The 13951-nt window shown below is 37.6% G+C and overlaps 1 protein-coding gene across 2 annotated transcripts; it reads left to right on the top strand.

Moving 5' to 3' along the window:
- Nucleotides 1-13484, top strand: GTSF1 (gametocyte specific factor 1). Of its 2 annotated transcripts, XM_045553788.1 has the most exons (9): nucleotides 8-100; nucleotides 399-536; nucleotides 2012-2056; nucleotides 6003-6103; nucleotides 9375-9501; nucleotides 9946-10029; nucleotides 10492-10555; nucleotides 12102-12196; nucleotides 13121-13484. In XM_045553788.1, exons 3-9 carry the CDS (start codon nucleotides 2041-2043, stop codon nucleotides 13135-13137), a joined length of 504 nt encoding a protein of 167 aa, XP_045409744.1. In that variant the 5' UTR covers nucleotides 8-100; nucleotides 399-536; nucleotides 2012-2040; the 3' UTR covers nucleotides 13138-13484. The 2 variants fall into 2 exon arrangements, with proteins under 2 accessions (XP_045409743.1, XP_045409744.1); XM_045553787.1 differs by lacking the exon at nucleotides 399-536 and having other exon boundaries at nucleotides 1-100; nucleotides 13121-13176.
- The last annotated feature ends 467 nt before the right edge of the window (nucleotides 13485-13951 follow it).

Raw genomic sequence — 13951 nt, forward strand, 5'->3', positions numbered from 1 at the left:
CCCCCACCCCCGCCTCCCGCCGGCAGACGCCGGAAGTGAGCGTTGCTGAGGCTCGGATGTGGGGCGAAGGCGACCGTGGGGAGAGTGTGTCTCGACCGAGGTAGGAAAGGTGTCGCGGCTCCGGCTTGGCGCCTCCACACAATTCGCCTTTGGCGTTCCGAGATAAGGGAGCCGTGGGATGGCTTCTCGGTTCCCTTTTCCGCCCGTGAGCCTCGGCCTTGTGGGCCCACAACGTAGCGCTTTCGGCTACTGGCCGCTTCGGCTCCGTCGCCCACTCGAGGGCCTCCCTAGCGCGTTTTGTGCATTCTTTTTAAATTAACCACCTTTTCCACCTTCTCCTATTTAGTCGCATGGCTTAAATCTACTCTGTTTTCGTTTGTTTGTTTGTTTGTTTAAAGGAAGAAAAATGATTCTTTTACGGAGGCCCCTACTTCTGTTAAGAGCTTAACCAGTAGCCTCTGACTACGTCTAGCCCCCTAACCGGACTGCTTCCGTGTAGTTTGTCCATTTCACCGCGGTCTAGTATTAGTGAAAAGGTAAAGAATTACCTGTTAACAGCTTGATGCGGAAAATAGTGAAATAGACATGGCTAAGTGAGGATGTTTAGTCTAATGTTATTCGTCATTTTGCCCACGGAAAATACGTTGGCTTCCTACAAGCTGCTGAATCTGGTGCTCATTACTCCTTCGTATGTCTTAAATTCATTAAACATAGTACTTAGTTCTTCCTTCTAAATCTCTTTTATTTTTCATGAAAAAGTGTGAAGTAACTGTATAAGTAAAATGTGTCAAAAAGGACAATCAAGATTTCTTAATCCAAACATGAAAAATATTTTTAAGATAGTTACACTAATAATTGTCATTAACAAATGGGCTCTGCAGCAAAAACTGGAGTTCCAGCTGCTCACTTGTATATCCTATCATAGGTTCCAGTGCTGCTTATGTCATAGAATGGGGGGATAAGGGGTGTAGAATTGTATGAGGGGCCAAAGGAGAGCATGCTCTAGAGACAATAGCTGTAAGTCTAGCCAATTTTCAGAAGTTTCCTATGGGGGTAGTTTTATATAAAGTTAGTTTTTTCTCATAATAATAAGTTTATTTAGTCACAGTGCTCAATAGAGGAGCTCTCTAGTAGAAGAGGATCCAAATTATGAAACCATTTGTTTTAATCTTTCACATTTCTTACAGACTTGTTCTCTTGTGACTGTGCTATCCATAATATGGACAGTCCTTAAGTCCTAATATTCAGAAATTTTCCCTTGGTGCATAGAGGGAATGAGTATTAACTTGAAAAACTTAAATCAAGTCTTGCCATTTTAGCATAGGAGATTGGAGGGAGAGGAGAAGTGAAGCATCACTAGAAAAAAGGAGAATGTCAGTGTGGCACTTCTGATCATGTTTGAGAAAAGTCATGAAAATGATAAACTAGAATGTCTCTGAGCATATTGGAAGGGTTAAGTGTGTACTGTCTGACATAAGCTTCTAATATTACCAGATCCCAGAGAGGAGCAAGATTGGTAGCCTGCCCATCCAGTATTTTTAAGAACTTGAGAGGAGAACTTTATGATAGTACCTATTCCTCAGTTTATGCATAAGTTTAAAATAACAGTATTCTTGTGGCAAGTCTTGACTTGCCCCCTCTAACGTTAAATAGCATCAAACCCTGATAGATGGTGAACAGTGACAGGCACTTAAGTAATAGCACTTAAGACAGATTGACATCTTATCACCTGAATAAATTTGAACTGTAGTAGTCATATTTGATTTTTCTTAACTATTGGTGGGCCCTAGAATTTATTCCAAGATAATGAATTAGGCAGTGATGTTAAAATGCTTCAAAAAAGAAGGCTCTAAAGAGGAGAAAATATTGAGAGGAGGAGGAGGGGAGAGTAAGGGTTTCCTATGGTGAACTTAGGTAGCTTCAATTCCAGAAGTGATTCTGCTTCTACTTCCAGGGCTACTTTTGGTACATTTTATTTCTGATTCCCTGAACCATACTTTTTTTTTTCCAGCACTTGGATTCAGCTCCTTCATTTCCAACATGGAAGAAACTTACAGTATGTACTTTTTGTTGCTTTTAGAAAATAAGTTAAATCATTTACATATAGTTTTATGTCTGACAAGACTTCTAGTGTGCTGGGAAAAATTCAGGTTTCTCCCTAAACTGCTGAGGAGGAAAAGTCTTTGTGGTATTGATGTAGAGAAGTGCCCAAATTTGAAATAAGACACTTGAAATTTAAGTAATTTAAGATGTATGAGAAGTCATAGAGCTTTGAAAAGGCTGCAGTTAGGTCACTTATGTTAAACTATTTTTTTATTAAATGAGGCTTTTTAACTCCTCAGGACTTCAGCTTCTCCTTGTATGTATGACACAGGGATAGTTACTTCTCCTTTCTTTCTGTTTTGAGGGATAATATGGTATATGTAATAATGTTGATGTAGAATGAGTTTTGGGGATAAGAGATCCTGGAAAGAATTCTTGTTTCTCAGGTGACTCAGGAACCTTAGATGGCCCAAGAAATCAAAGGGGAGCCAGCACCTAGAATCATACAGGCGTAGAATCAACAGGGACCTGAAACATCATTTAACTTATTACAACATAGAAATAGAGCCTTTATTAATTGATTTACCCAACGTTACATACTTAGAGACAGAATCAGAGCCAGAGTCTTCTGTATTGTTTATAACTAGTACTCTGCTTGATACCATAGGCACTATGATTTCTACTCTCTGACCAAATTTGAGGAATATCAGAATTGATGTCTGTGGATGAAACTTGTCAACAGGGCCTATTTTGTCTCCTACTTTGGTGTCTTGTTCAAAATCTTGTTATAATGAGTAAGTTCCAACTAAAGGATATTTCAGCCTTGTTCTACCCTCTAGGAAGAGTCCAATAGAGATCTTTATCTCTAATATATAGAAATTACATAGTAATAGTTTTTATTAAATAGCTAGAACACAGTGATTCTCAAACCTCAGCATGCAGCAGATTCACTTGAGGAGCTTGTTAAAACACAGATTGCTGGGTCCCACCCCCAGAGTTTCTGATTCAAAAGGTCTGGGTCTGGTATCTGAGAAGTTGCATTTCTAACAAGTTCCCAGGTGATGTTGATGCTTTGGAGGACCACACTTTTGAGAGTCATTGATCTTCCTTAGAAGATGAACTATTTCTTCTTTAGAGCTCCCGTATATTGGGGGTATATGTATGTATGTGTATATTTTTTTTCTGGCAACTTAACTACTCTCTATTAAATTAGAAAGGGCCATCTCCCCTTTCTGTCTCTCATTTCTGTTAGTTTTGTCAGCCATAGTTTTTTGCTCAAAAAAATATTGCCCAGAAATGCACAATCTCGGGCCTCATTCCAGACCCACTAAATAAGAATCTGCGTTTTATCACAATCCCTAAGTAATTCAACGCCTAGAGATTGTGTTAAAGTTTGAGAAACGCTGCCTTAGAATATGCTTGACCTCTTTCCCAAATTGACCTGGAACTCCAACCTTAATCTGATAGACTCCTGGAGATCCCCATCTTCTCTCTTTGGGGTATACTTCTTAGCTGATGATACTTTTGTCAGGCCTCATTCCTGATTTCCATGAAGTTTCCTCTGTTTCCCACCATGGGTTTTGGCCCTACCTACATTCGAGGAACAGCTGAGTCTGTGCTTTTGGAGGAAGCTTGTCAACAAGACCTACTTTGTTTTCCGAAGTAAATTATATTCCCAGAAGCCAGACAAAAGTTTTTAGAGCAGTTTGATAGTATTTATTACAACTTCACACATACATTTCAATGCAGCACTCTTAGGTATCTGTCCAAGAGAAATATTCATACTAGTGCACAAAGAACTATATATACTAGATTGATAGTCACAGCAATGTATATAATGGTAAAAAACTGGAAACAACCTAAATGTCCATCAGTAAGGGAACTGATTAAGAATTTGGTATATCCATATGTAGCAGTGAAATATTCCTAATATGTACTGACATAGAAGGAGCTCCAAGATACATTAAGTAAAAGGAAAAAAGCAAATCTCAAGATAGAAGACACAGGAAATCCTGTTACATGCTATAACATGGTGGAACCTCGAAGACATGCTAAGTGAAATAAGCCAATTCCAAAAAGACAAATACTCTATAATTTCACATATGTGATCTATCTAGAGCAAACTCATAAAAACAAAAAGTAAAATGGTGGTTGCCAGGAGCTGGGGGGAGTGGGAAATGGAGAGTTGATGTTTAATGAGTATAGAGTTTCAGGTTTGCAAGATGAAAAATTTCTGGAGATTGGTTACACAAAATGTGAATATACTTAACACTACTAAACTGTACACTTAAAAATAATTAAAATGATAAATTTTATGTCTTTTTTCACAATTTAAAATTTTTTAATTAAAAATGAAAAAAATTTAATCTAGAAAACTAGATTAGAGTTGATCTAAGTTGTCAGAGACGAAGAAGTAAAGCATTATGATAGGAAGCTCTCATTATCAATTCTGACATATGCCACTATATGGACAGTATGATGTATGTGAATCATAAGGTACCATCCAATTTGTCAGCTGCTGACATGGCCTAACATTTGCTAGTGATGGAATGGCTTAAATGAAGAGAAACTAAGAATTTCATCTGTAAACTCTCCCTGGGTGTCCTAAAGCTTCAGAAATATGAAAAGATTGCTGGTCAAGAAGAGCCTGGTTGGCATATAAGCCTGCCTGTCCTTTCAGACTTTTCCTTCCTATTCATTCTGTCCTTCAAGTCACCTTCCTGGCTCATTTGCATCACGATCATGGTTAGCAATTTATTCCATGTTTACCACTCTTCAGTGAAACTGTCTGTTTCAATTCCCCACTGGCTTCTGATTTTCATGGCAGTCTCCTGGTTTATAAGCTTCTTATCAAATGTGAATTGTTTATCTTATTTCACTTTTATCATTGCCTTCAGGGGTGGCAAGAGCATTTTATTAGGTTGCCTGTTGTCCTCATAATATACTCAGAATGTGCTTAACCATTTAATTCTCTTCCTTAACCAGGCTTGTTAAAATTTGGGGCTTGGCCTGGGCATCTTGTATAGCCTAAGGGTTGTTTTAAATAGCATTTTATAGGTTAAGGGCTGTCTTTCGCACAGCAGTTCTGTGTCTGTAGTTGTCTTAACCTTAGGAGTTTCTGTTTTTGCGGATTATTCTATTTTTTTAGCTGGCTAATTTGATAGTCACTAGATTAAAGAATGCTCTATTTTTTCTCACCCCTTCCAAAATATGCAAAGTAAAACCACCTATCTAATAACAGTGTTGGTTTCATTTGAAAGGTAACTAGAATAACCAACATCAGGAACTACTTATAGACGTAAGTTAAAGCAGACAGATGAAAAAGAAATCATCCATGCACTTTTACTTCTCAAGATTCCACAGAACAGAAAACTGATATAAAATAGTGCTTACCAGCTTTTTTCATGTCATGAGATGCTAGTAATAGGTAAGGATGCTGGCAAATGGGATTAGTTACCTTCAACTCATGCAGTAGAGAGGGAGTGTGATTTGCAGGTGCAGTGGTCCCCCAGATCAATATACTGGCATACCAGTAATGCAGTCCAGCTTCAGCATACTGGTTGGGAACCTCTGGTTGGACTAGCTAGAGAATGGGAATGAACCTTGATTAGCGCTTTTAGAAAAGGAAATGGGGATATCATTTCATATAACTTTCTGTTTTCTAGTAAGGGTAACCAACAATGAAAACAGTATATATATTCAGTCAAAGATGAACTAAGACCTTACTCCATGATTGCTGGTTTTGCTGGACTTACTAAGATTCAGTTATAACACAATTTTATCTTCTCAGAGTTACATTTTTATTTTAAATGTTTAGTCACCCTTTTTTTAATCCAAGTTTTTTTTAGAAAACTTGTTCTATTTTTATAGATTCTCTTGAAAAATCAAATGTGCCTGGAATGCTGTAGTTTTATAAGGGCCTGTTACAGTTTTACTTACTGTATTTTTCTCTCTTTCAGTCGACTCCCTGGACCCTGAAAAGCTATTACAATGCCCCTATGATAAAAACCACCAGATCAGGGCCTGCAGATTTCCTTATCATCTTATCAAGTGCAGAAAGGTCAGGTATTATTTTCGTAATTTGCCCTCTAATGCCCTCCTGAATTCTTTTAAAAAGCCAGATTTTGTAAACATCAAATAATTTTATCATAAATGTTTTAATTGAATGCAGAATTGTTTTGGGAATCTACCAAATATTAACACATTGACTGCTACACTAGAAAAAAAATTTTTTCCTTGAGGCCACAGTGTTTTATTATGAAAATAGAATAAAAACTTTGAAAACAAAACAATCCTTTCTAATTTAATGAAAAATGAAATTTATTGACTTCTATTTATTTAATCCACGTGTTTAGAATTAATTTGCCAATATTAATTATGCCAATAAGAACATCAACAAATAAGATTTTCACGAGCCAACTGCAGGGTTTTGCACAGGCTTTGCTTCATGAGGCCCTGGGCTCAAAACTAGCGTGAATTAAAGACAACTGACATGGCAGTTAATGTGTTAAATACCAACTTTTATAGAAAGGAGTTTGTTTATTCCTTAGAGTACACAAATTTTCTTCCCCCTAGCTAGTGACAAAGCACACTTTACAAACAGCATCTCTGGGCCAGATGCAGTAGCTCACGCTTGTAATCCTAGCACTTTGGGAGGCTGAGGTGGGAGGATCACTTGAGGCCAGAAGTTTGAGACCAGCCTGAGCAACACAGCAAGACTGTCTCTAAATAAAATACAAAAAGTTAGCCAGGTGTGATGGCACATGCCTGTAGTCCCAGCTACTCGGGAGGCTGAGGCAAAAGGGTTGCCTTGAGCCCAAGAGTTTGAGGTTGCAGTGAGGTATGATGATGCAGTTGCACTTTAGTCTGGATGACAGAGTGAGACCCTGTCTCAAAAAAAAAACCAAACGTATATATATATGTGTGTGTACGTGTGTGTGTATATATTACACATCCATACACAGTATCTTTGGAGTCTTCATACCCTTTGTAAAACAAGCTAATTTTTGCTAGCAATGAGAATTCTCTCTTATCTTGTAAATTTTTTGTGTTCATTGTCTTGATAAAGGTTGAGTGCTATACTAATACTTCTTTTTTTGTTTAGAAATTTTAGAGAGATTGAACAGCTAGAGGCTAGCCCAAGAAAAGATTATTCCTAAAATAACTGTTTCTCCACATTTCAACAATAAGCATCTTTTAAAAAAATAAAGGTTTTCTTTTTTGTTGTTAATAATGTATTTAATCTAATACATTCAAAACACTTCCTTTTTAAAAATTTACATAGATTTAGGGGCTACATGTATAGATTTGTTACAGGGGTATATCACATAGTAGTGAAGTATGGGCTTTTTTTGTAACTTTGAACTGATTAGTGTATGTAATACCCATTAGATAATTTCTCATCCCACACCTCCCCCCCATTTAATGCTATATTATTTCAGACATGTTGACAGGATTATTAGAATTCATATTTCAGATACAGAAGCCAAAATTCTGCCAGGATTTATGCTTTGAAAACAATTTTGTATTTAGCCCAAATTGCATACAATTCAGATTTAATGCCCTTTAAAAAGTGTTTCTCTGACTGGGCACTGTGGCTTATGCCTGTAATCCCAGCACTGTGGAAGGCTGAGGTGGGAGGATCCCTTGAGGTCAGGAGTTCAAGACCAGCCTGAGCAATAACAAGACCTCATCTCTACAAAAAAATAGAAAAATTAGCTGGTGTGGTAGCCCATGCCTATAGTCCCAGCTACTCAGGAGCCTGAGGCAGGAGGATCGCTTGAGCCCAGGAGTTGGAGTTTGCAGTGAGCTATGATGATGCCTCTGCACTCCAGCGTGGGCGACAGTGAGACCCTGTCTCTTTAAAAAAATAAAGGCAAAGCGGGGAGTCTCTTATAATCCTGGAAATATAAGATGCCTTTGTTGATTATATCTGTAGCTCTTTTTAATTTCTAGAGCAAGGATCCATTAATGTTAAACCTAGACAATATAGATCAGCAGCGTCCTCCCGTAGGCTTCCTTAGGCTTGCTTTGCCTTTTTTTTTTTTTTTTTTTTTTTGAGACAGTCTCACTCTGTCACCCTAGCTAAAGTGCAGTGGCATTGTCATAGCTCACTGCAGCCTCCAATTCCTGGGCTCAAATGATCCTCCTGCCTCAGCCTCCCGAGTAGCTGGGACTACAGGCACAGGCCACCATGCCCGGCTAATTTTTCTGTTGTTTTTGTAGACATGGGGTCTTGTTCTTGCTCAGGGTGGTCTCAAACTCCTGAGCTCAAACAATCCTCCTGCCTTGGCCTCCCAAAGTGCTAGGATTACAGGCATGAGCCGCCATACCTGGCCTCCCATAGGCTTTTAAACATTTCCCAAGGGTAAAGGTTGAGAAAGGGACACTATCATAACCCCCTTCTTTTAATGTTCTTAGTCTTTGGCCACAAAACCTTTGCATTGAATGCCTGGTATTTTTTATGAAAATGATGGCAATTCCTGCCCTCACAAGTTTCTTAATCCTATGTTTTTACAGCCTTCTCCCTGCTTAACATTATTTTTGTTTTCTTGAGTTTCATATGTCGCATTAATCTTTTTCTTTTCCTAAAAAATAAATTTCTTAAATGCTGGTATATTTGCCATAGGATTTGGATGATATTAAACTCTTTGTTTTATTTTAAAATAAAGAACTTGGTCAACAAAGTAGATTCTATCATTTGGGCTTTTCCTTAGTGAAATAGCTAAAATAAAGGTCAAATTGTTCAGAGCCTCATTTCAGGCATCATTACTTTAAATAAGCATCACTGTGTTAATCTGAAAAATCATTGGTTTGCCTCTTCTGCAGCTCTCTTACAACAGCTATTTTCCAGCACTGTTGTACTGCAGTGCAGTACAACACTACAGCACTACTGCAGTGCAGACTACGAGTGTGTTTCAGTGTTACTATTCATCCTGAATATCAGCTTTCAAAGACTTCAGAGAGCTCTTATCATTATAGGCAGTGCCTCCTGAATCTTGTGACCCTGAGAAATAAACAGGGGGGAAAAGATATGGTTCAAATGCCCAATCCTAAATTTACTGTTAAGCTCTACATAAGCCACTTAAACCCCAATATCTACAATCATAATAAACAGACTTACATTTTTATGATTTTAAAATAATAATGTGGTCTGTATGAGCAATAAATAATTCCCTCTTAATTTTCTTCTATGAGTTTGCCTACTATAGTTAAGCCAGAAATTTATTGAGGAATTTTAGGGTAGCCATTTATAGAATAAGGCTGAGCCACTCCTCTTGAACTTCTAGAGATCCAAAGAACTGACAGATCCCTTAATTTTATTTCCACAGAATCATCCTGATGTTGCAAAAAAATTGGCTACTTGTCCCTTCAATGCTCGCCACCAGGTTCCTCGGGCTGAAATCAGTCATCATATCTCAAGCTGTGATGACAAAAGTTGCATTGAGCAAGATGTCGGTAAGAATGAGTAGCTAAATGTTTCAGTACTAGAGGTTAGCCCCTTCATATTTGTATTATGCTACATTGTCAGCTTGATTTTTGGCTTTCATCATTTCAGAAGAATGTACTTTTCTACCTTCGAGACTTTTACCTTATAGCGGCAATAGATTGTCAGGTTGTGTTAGACTGCTTTCTCTTCTGAACAGACTGATTCATTTTACTAGTAATTCATCTAAAAATAAAAATCCTCCTATTGCCATAAATATTGTAAACATCTTTGTTTCTGCTTCTCTTTCTTCTGTCAGCAAACAGATAAGATCCCTTTGTTTAGCTTTTATACTATCCATTTTTCAGAAACAAAGACCCATTAGGCTACCCTGCAAGCTTGTAAGCTACTAACTCATTTAAACACTATAACTTGGCAATGTCCCCTTCTTATGTCAAATTTCCATTGTCTTTCAGTCTGCCAAACCAGGAACCTCGGACAAGAGACTCTGGCTGAGAGCTCATGGCAGTGCCCTCCTTGCGATGAAGACTGGGATAAAGGTGAAATGTCTCTACATCTTTTTCTTCACAATGTCTAAATCTCAAGTCATTTGCTTAAGACAGAAGGAAGATTTTCCTTTTTTATGAACATACTGTGTTGTTTGGAATGCCTTATTATTTTTATTGGGCCCCAAAATGAGCACATTTGTATCGCTGTGCAGACACGTGGAACAGCCGATCCCTCTTGATTGGAAAAAGCACTTCTTTACATCTGTTTTTTTCCATAAATTGTGTTGTACCATCTGTGTTTGATTGTTACTAGGCACGTTTATTATTATTTATGTTGCTTGTGTTTATGTCCTTCAATTAAATTCCTGCTACTGTGTCACTTAGGCAGGGTACTTGATCAATTTTTACTTGCTTTTCTAAACTTAGTTGTATTATTTCCCTTATAAATTCAGCTAACATAAACTGGTGTCTTATCTTGTAGTACCACAAACTGTGTTTTGCTTCTTTTGGCAGATTTGTGGGAACAGACCAGCACCCCATTTGTCTGGGGCACAGCCAACTACTGTGGCAACAACAGGTAAGTGAAATGGTCTCATTCCCAGCACTGCCTCCCAATATCAGAGTGTTCTATTAACAAAAAAAGCCACCACAGCATGAATTGACGTCTTTCCTTGATTATATTCCTTGGTAGTAGCTTAGTCTAGATATTGTTTTGGTGTTTTTTTCCTTATTTATTCCTCGATTCAGAAAAAGGTCACGTGCTCTGTGCTAATCATTGGGGATACAAAAGTAGTACCTTATATAGTCTAGCAAGAGAAACAGTGGCACCAGACATTTTTGTGTCTTAGTTGGGTTTTTTGCTAAGTTTACATTATTTTAATGCTTTGAAAAAATTCTCCAGCTATACCACTTGGATCATTTTTACTCTAGGTAACTAGTGTTTGAGGAAAAATTAGTCTTAAAAGTTCTTTATTTCAGCCAAGTGCAGGGCTCATGCGTGTAATAGCCCAAGAGTTTGAGACCAGCCTGGGCAACATAGTGAGACCTCATCTTGTTTTTTTTGTTTTTTTTTTTTTTTGAGACAGAGTCTCACTTTGTTGCCCGGGCTAGAGTGAGTGCCGTGGCGTCAGCCCAGCTCACAGCAACCTCAAACTCCTGGGCTTAAGCGATCCTACTGCCTCAGCCTCCCGAGTAGCTGGGACTACAGGCATGTGCCACCATGCCCGGCTAATTTTTTCTGTATATATTTTTAGTTGTCCAGATAATTTATTTCTATTTTTAGTAGAGACAGGATCTCGCTCAGGCTGGTCTCAAACTCCTGACCTCGAGCGATCCACCCGCCTCGGCCTCCCAGAGGGCTAGGATTACAGGCGTGAGCCACCGCGCCTGGCCGAGACCTCATCTTTTAAAAAAAAGAAAAAAAGTTCTTTATTTGAGATTGGGAAACCAGAGTATCTATTAGGAAGGAAGATGAATCTCTTCTTCCTACTGATTTTGTGTCTAATTTAAAACTCTAAGATATCTCATTAACACCAAGGCTCACACCTTGGAAGATCAGTTTCAAAGCCAAATGAGAATATTTCTGGATTAGAAAGTGAAGGAATAAGATTCTATACTTCATTTTTCCCCCCAAATAGAATGCTTATCAGTTTTTTATTTCTTAGCTACTGAGGTCCATTAATAATTTTAAGTGTATACTATTTTATGCGCACTACCATAGAAAAACTTAAAGATGAATTCCATTGGTTACAACTTTAATTTTGAAATTTGCTGCCTTTGGTTTGGTTGTCTTGGCATTTTATTTTATCTCTTATGTTTATTGAGTGAGTTGATGAGCCTGTCACACAGCTGAACAGTAGATGGCATTGCTGTTTATCTCAATTTCTGGAAAATGAAAATGGTCAGATCCATCTTAACGTCTGTACAGAACAGGGAGCTTTCCAGAGAAATGGTAATCATTCTAATTGCAGAAACATTTTTGATGGAAATGTGTTTACATTTCAGATGAATGTAGGTTGTTGTTTTCCCCCAAATTACAAAAAACACATTTTGATTGTCTTATATATGCCTTCATGAAGAATACAGATCTGCTGACATAGCCAAATTCGTCTTTCTTTTTGCAGCCCTGCAAGCAACATAGTTATGGAACATAAGAGTAACCTGGCTTCAGGCATGCGAGTTCCCAAATCTTTGCCGTATGTTCTGCCATGGAAAAACAGTAAGTGAAATAGAAACAAAATGCTTTTACTCTCTTCTTTATGCTAAATACAGTTGGTCTTAATTATTCAGACATGTTCAATCTGAATACATTGCACTTGCATGACATTGAAAATGAGTGCCTCCTCAAGTTTTGTACCCTAAGCACCTCACTCGGTTCACCCTACTGTCCCTGGTTAGGAACAAGAAATTATGAATAGGAAAGTGCAAGACTAAAGAAGCCAAATGAGTATTTTCAAGATGAGTGACCACTGATATCAAATACCAGGATTAAATTTGGGGACCAGTGTAAAGGCTGTTGATTTTGGCTAGGAGGAGGTCATCCCTGATGTTTTTCAAGGTACAATATCAGTAGAGAATTAGAACCTGAAATTGGATTGCAAGCGCCTAAAAGGAAATGAGTAGAGAGAAAATGAAAGTAATAAGTCATAAGAACCAGCATAAAGAATGGTATTCACATGTCTTCCCTAGACATAAGAGGCCATGCTGGGTTAACAGGTACTCAATTTGTATCATACTATCCTGATAAATCTCTACATATGGAACACCCAAGATAATTGTCTTTTTATTTAATACGAACTTTGTTTTCCTAATATTGCCCCAAATTCAGATTCTCTTGATTTTAGTCTTTGCTTTTGTTTGAGCTGATTTTTAGGTGGCTAGAGGGTTCCCTTTAAAACATTTCTCTTTGGATACTTGCATTTCCCAAAAAGTGAGATCACTAAATTATGCTGAGGCTTGATAAGCAAAGACTGTTTTCTTTTCCCATGCTCTTGAATGGAATCTGATCACTCATTTTAAATTCTACTTTTTTGTTATAATTCAGTCTACTCCAGGAATAGGTCATTTGTGTTCAATAAGAATAGGGAATGGAGTGAATTTCACTTGACATGATGTATTTATTTTGAAATATTTCTACTCGTAGATGGAAATGCACAGTAACTGAATATCAATCTCATCAAGTAAGTGTTTCAGTTTTATTTCACTATCTCTTCAGATGATAGCAAGATTTAACTGGACATAAAGCAATTTGGGTCCAATTTTCTTTCAGATTATGGTACAAATTAAAGCTTTGGGTGTGTGTGTGTTTTTTAAGTGTATAGCCTCTGTTATGGCTTTACATGCTAATGAATAGGCATTTACTGGTTAAATTAGAATTCTGTTAACACGCCAAGTTGTTTTCCCTAACATTAGTACACATTGCTTTTCTTTTTTTTTTTAATCAAAGTTGCATTCTAGATCTATCATGCCTCTTTTAATGGACTGAGATTAATCAGACAGCTGTGCTTCGTTGCCCTGCAGTTCATTGCCTGTGCAGTACAGTTTAATACTCATCAAAAAATTCATATTGTTTTTAATAAGCACTTAAAAGTTTTGGGTCTGTAAGAGTCTTATACCATTGATCTTACCTGAATATTTGATTTAGCAGAATGTCATAAAATCTATATGAGGAGACCAAAATCTCTCATTTTTCACAGATGAAGCCTTTCCTTTAAGTTACTGTATGTGCCCATGGCAGAGCCAAGTTTGATGCTTCAACTGTTGTCTTAGCTGAGGTTGCGTAGCCACATTGCTCTTCCCAAAGGGAATATTATAAAGGCTGGGAATGGAATTATATCCCAACTCTGTCCCACAAATAAGAGGCTTTCAGTGAATATTTATTGAATGAATGAATGAATGATTGGTCTGTTGCATTCCAGTTCATTCATTCTCTCTAGACAGTAAAGCAGATGAATCTGTGAGTTAGGGTTCATTT

This window comes from Lemur catta, chromosome 6 (assembly GCF_020740605.2).
Source record: "Lemur catta isolate mLemCat1 chromosome 6, mLemCat1.pri, whole genome shotgun sequence".
NCBI lineage: Eukaryota > Metazoa > Chordata > Mammalia > Primates > Lemuridae > Lemur > Lemur catta.

Excerpts from the sequence above, each read along its gene's own strand:
- GTSF1 (XM_045553787.1), top strand. Across the intron at positions 10,030-10,491 it reads CGATGAAGACTGGGATAAAG|ATTTGTGGGAACAGACCAGC; the intron begins GTGAAATGTCTC and ends TTCTTTTGGCAG. Across the intron at positions 10,556-12,101 it reads AACTACTGTGGCAACAACAG|CCCTGCAAGCAACATAGTTA; the intron begins GTAAGTGAAATG and ends TTCTTTTTGCAG.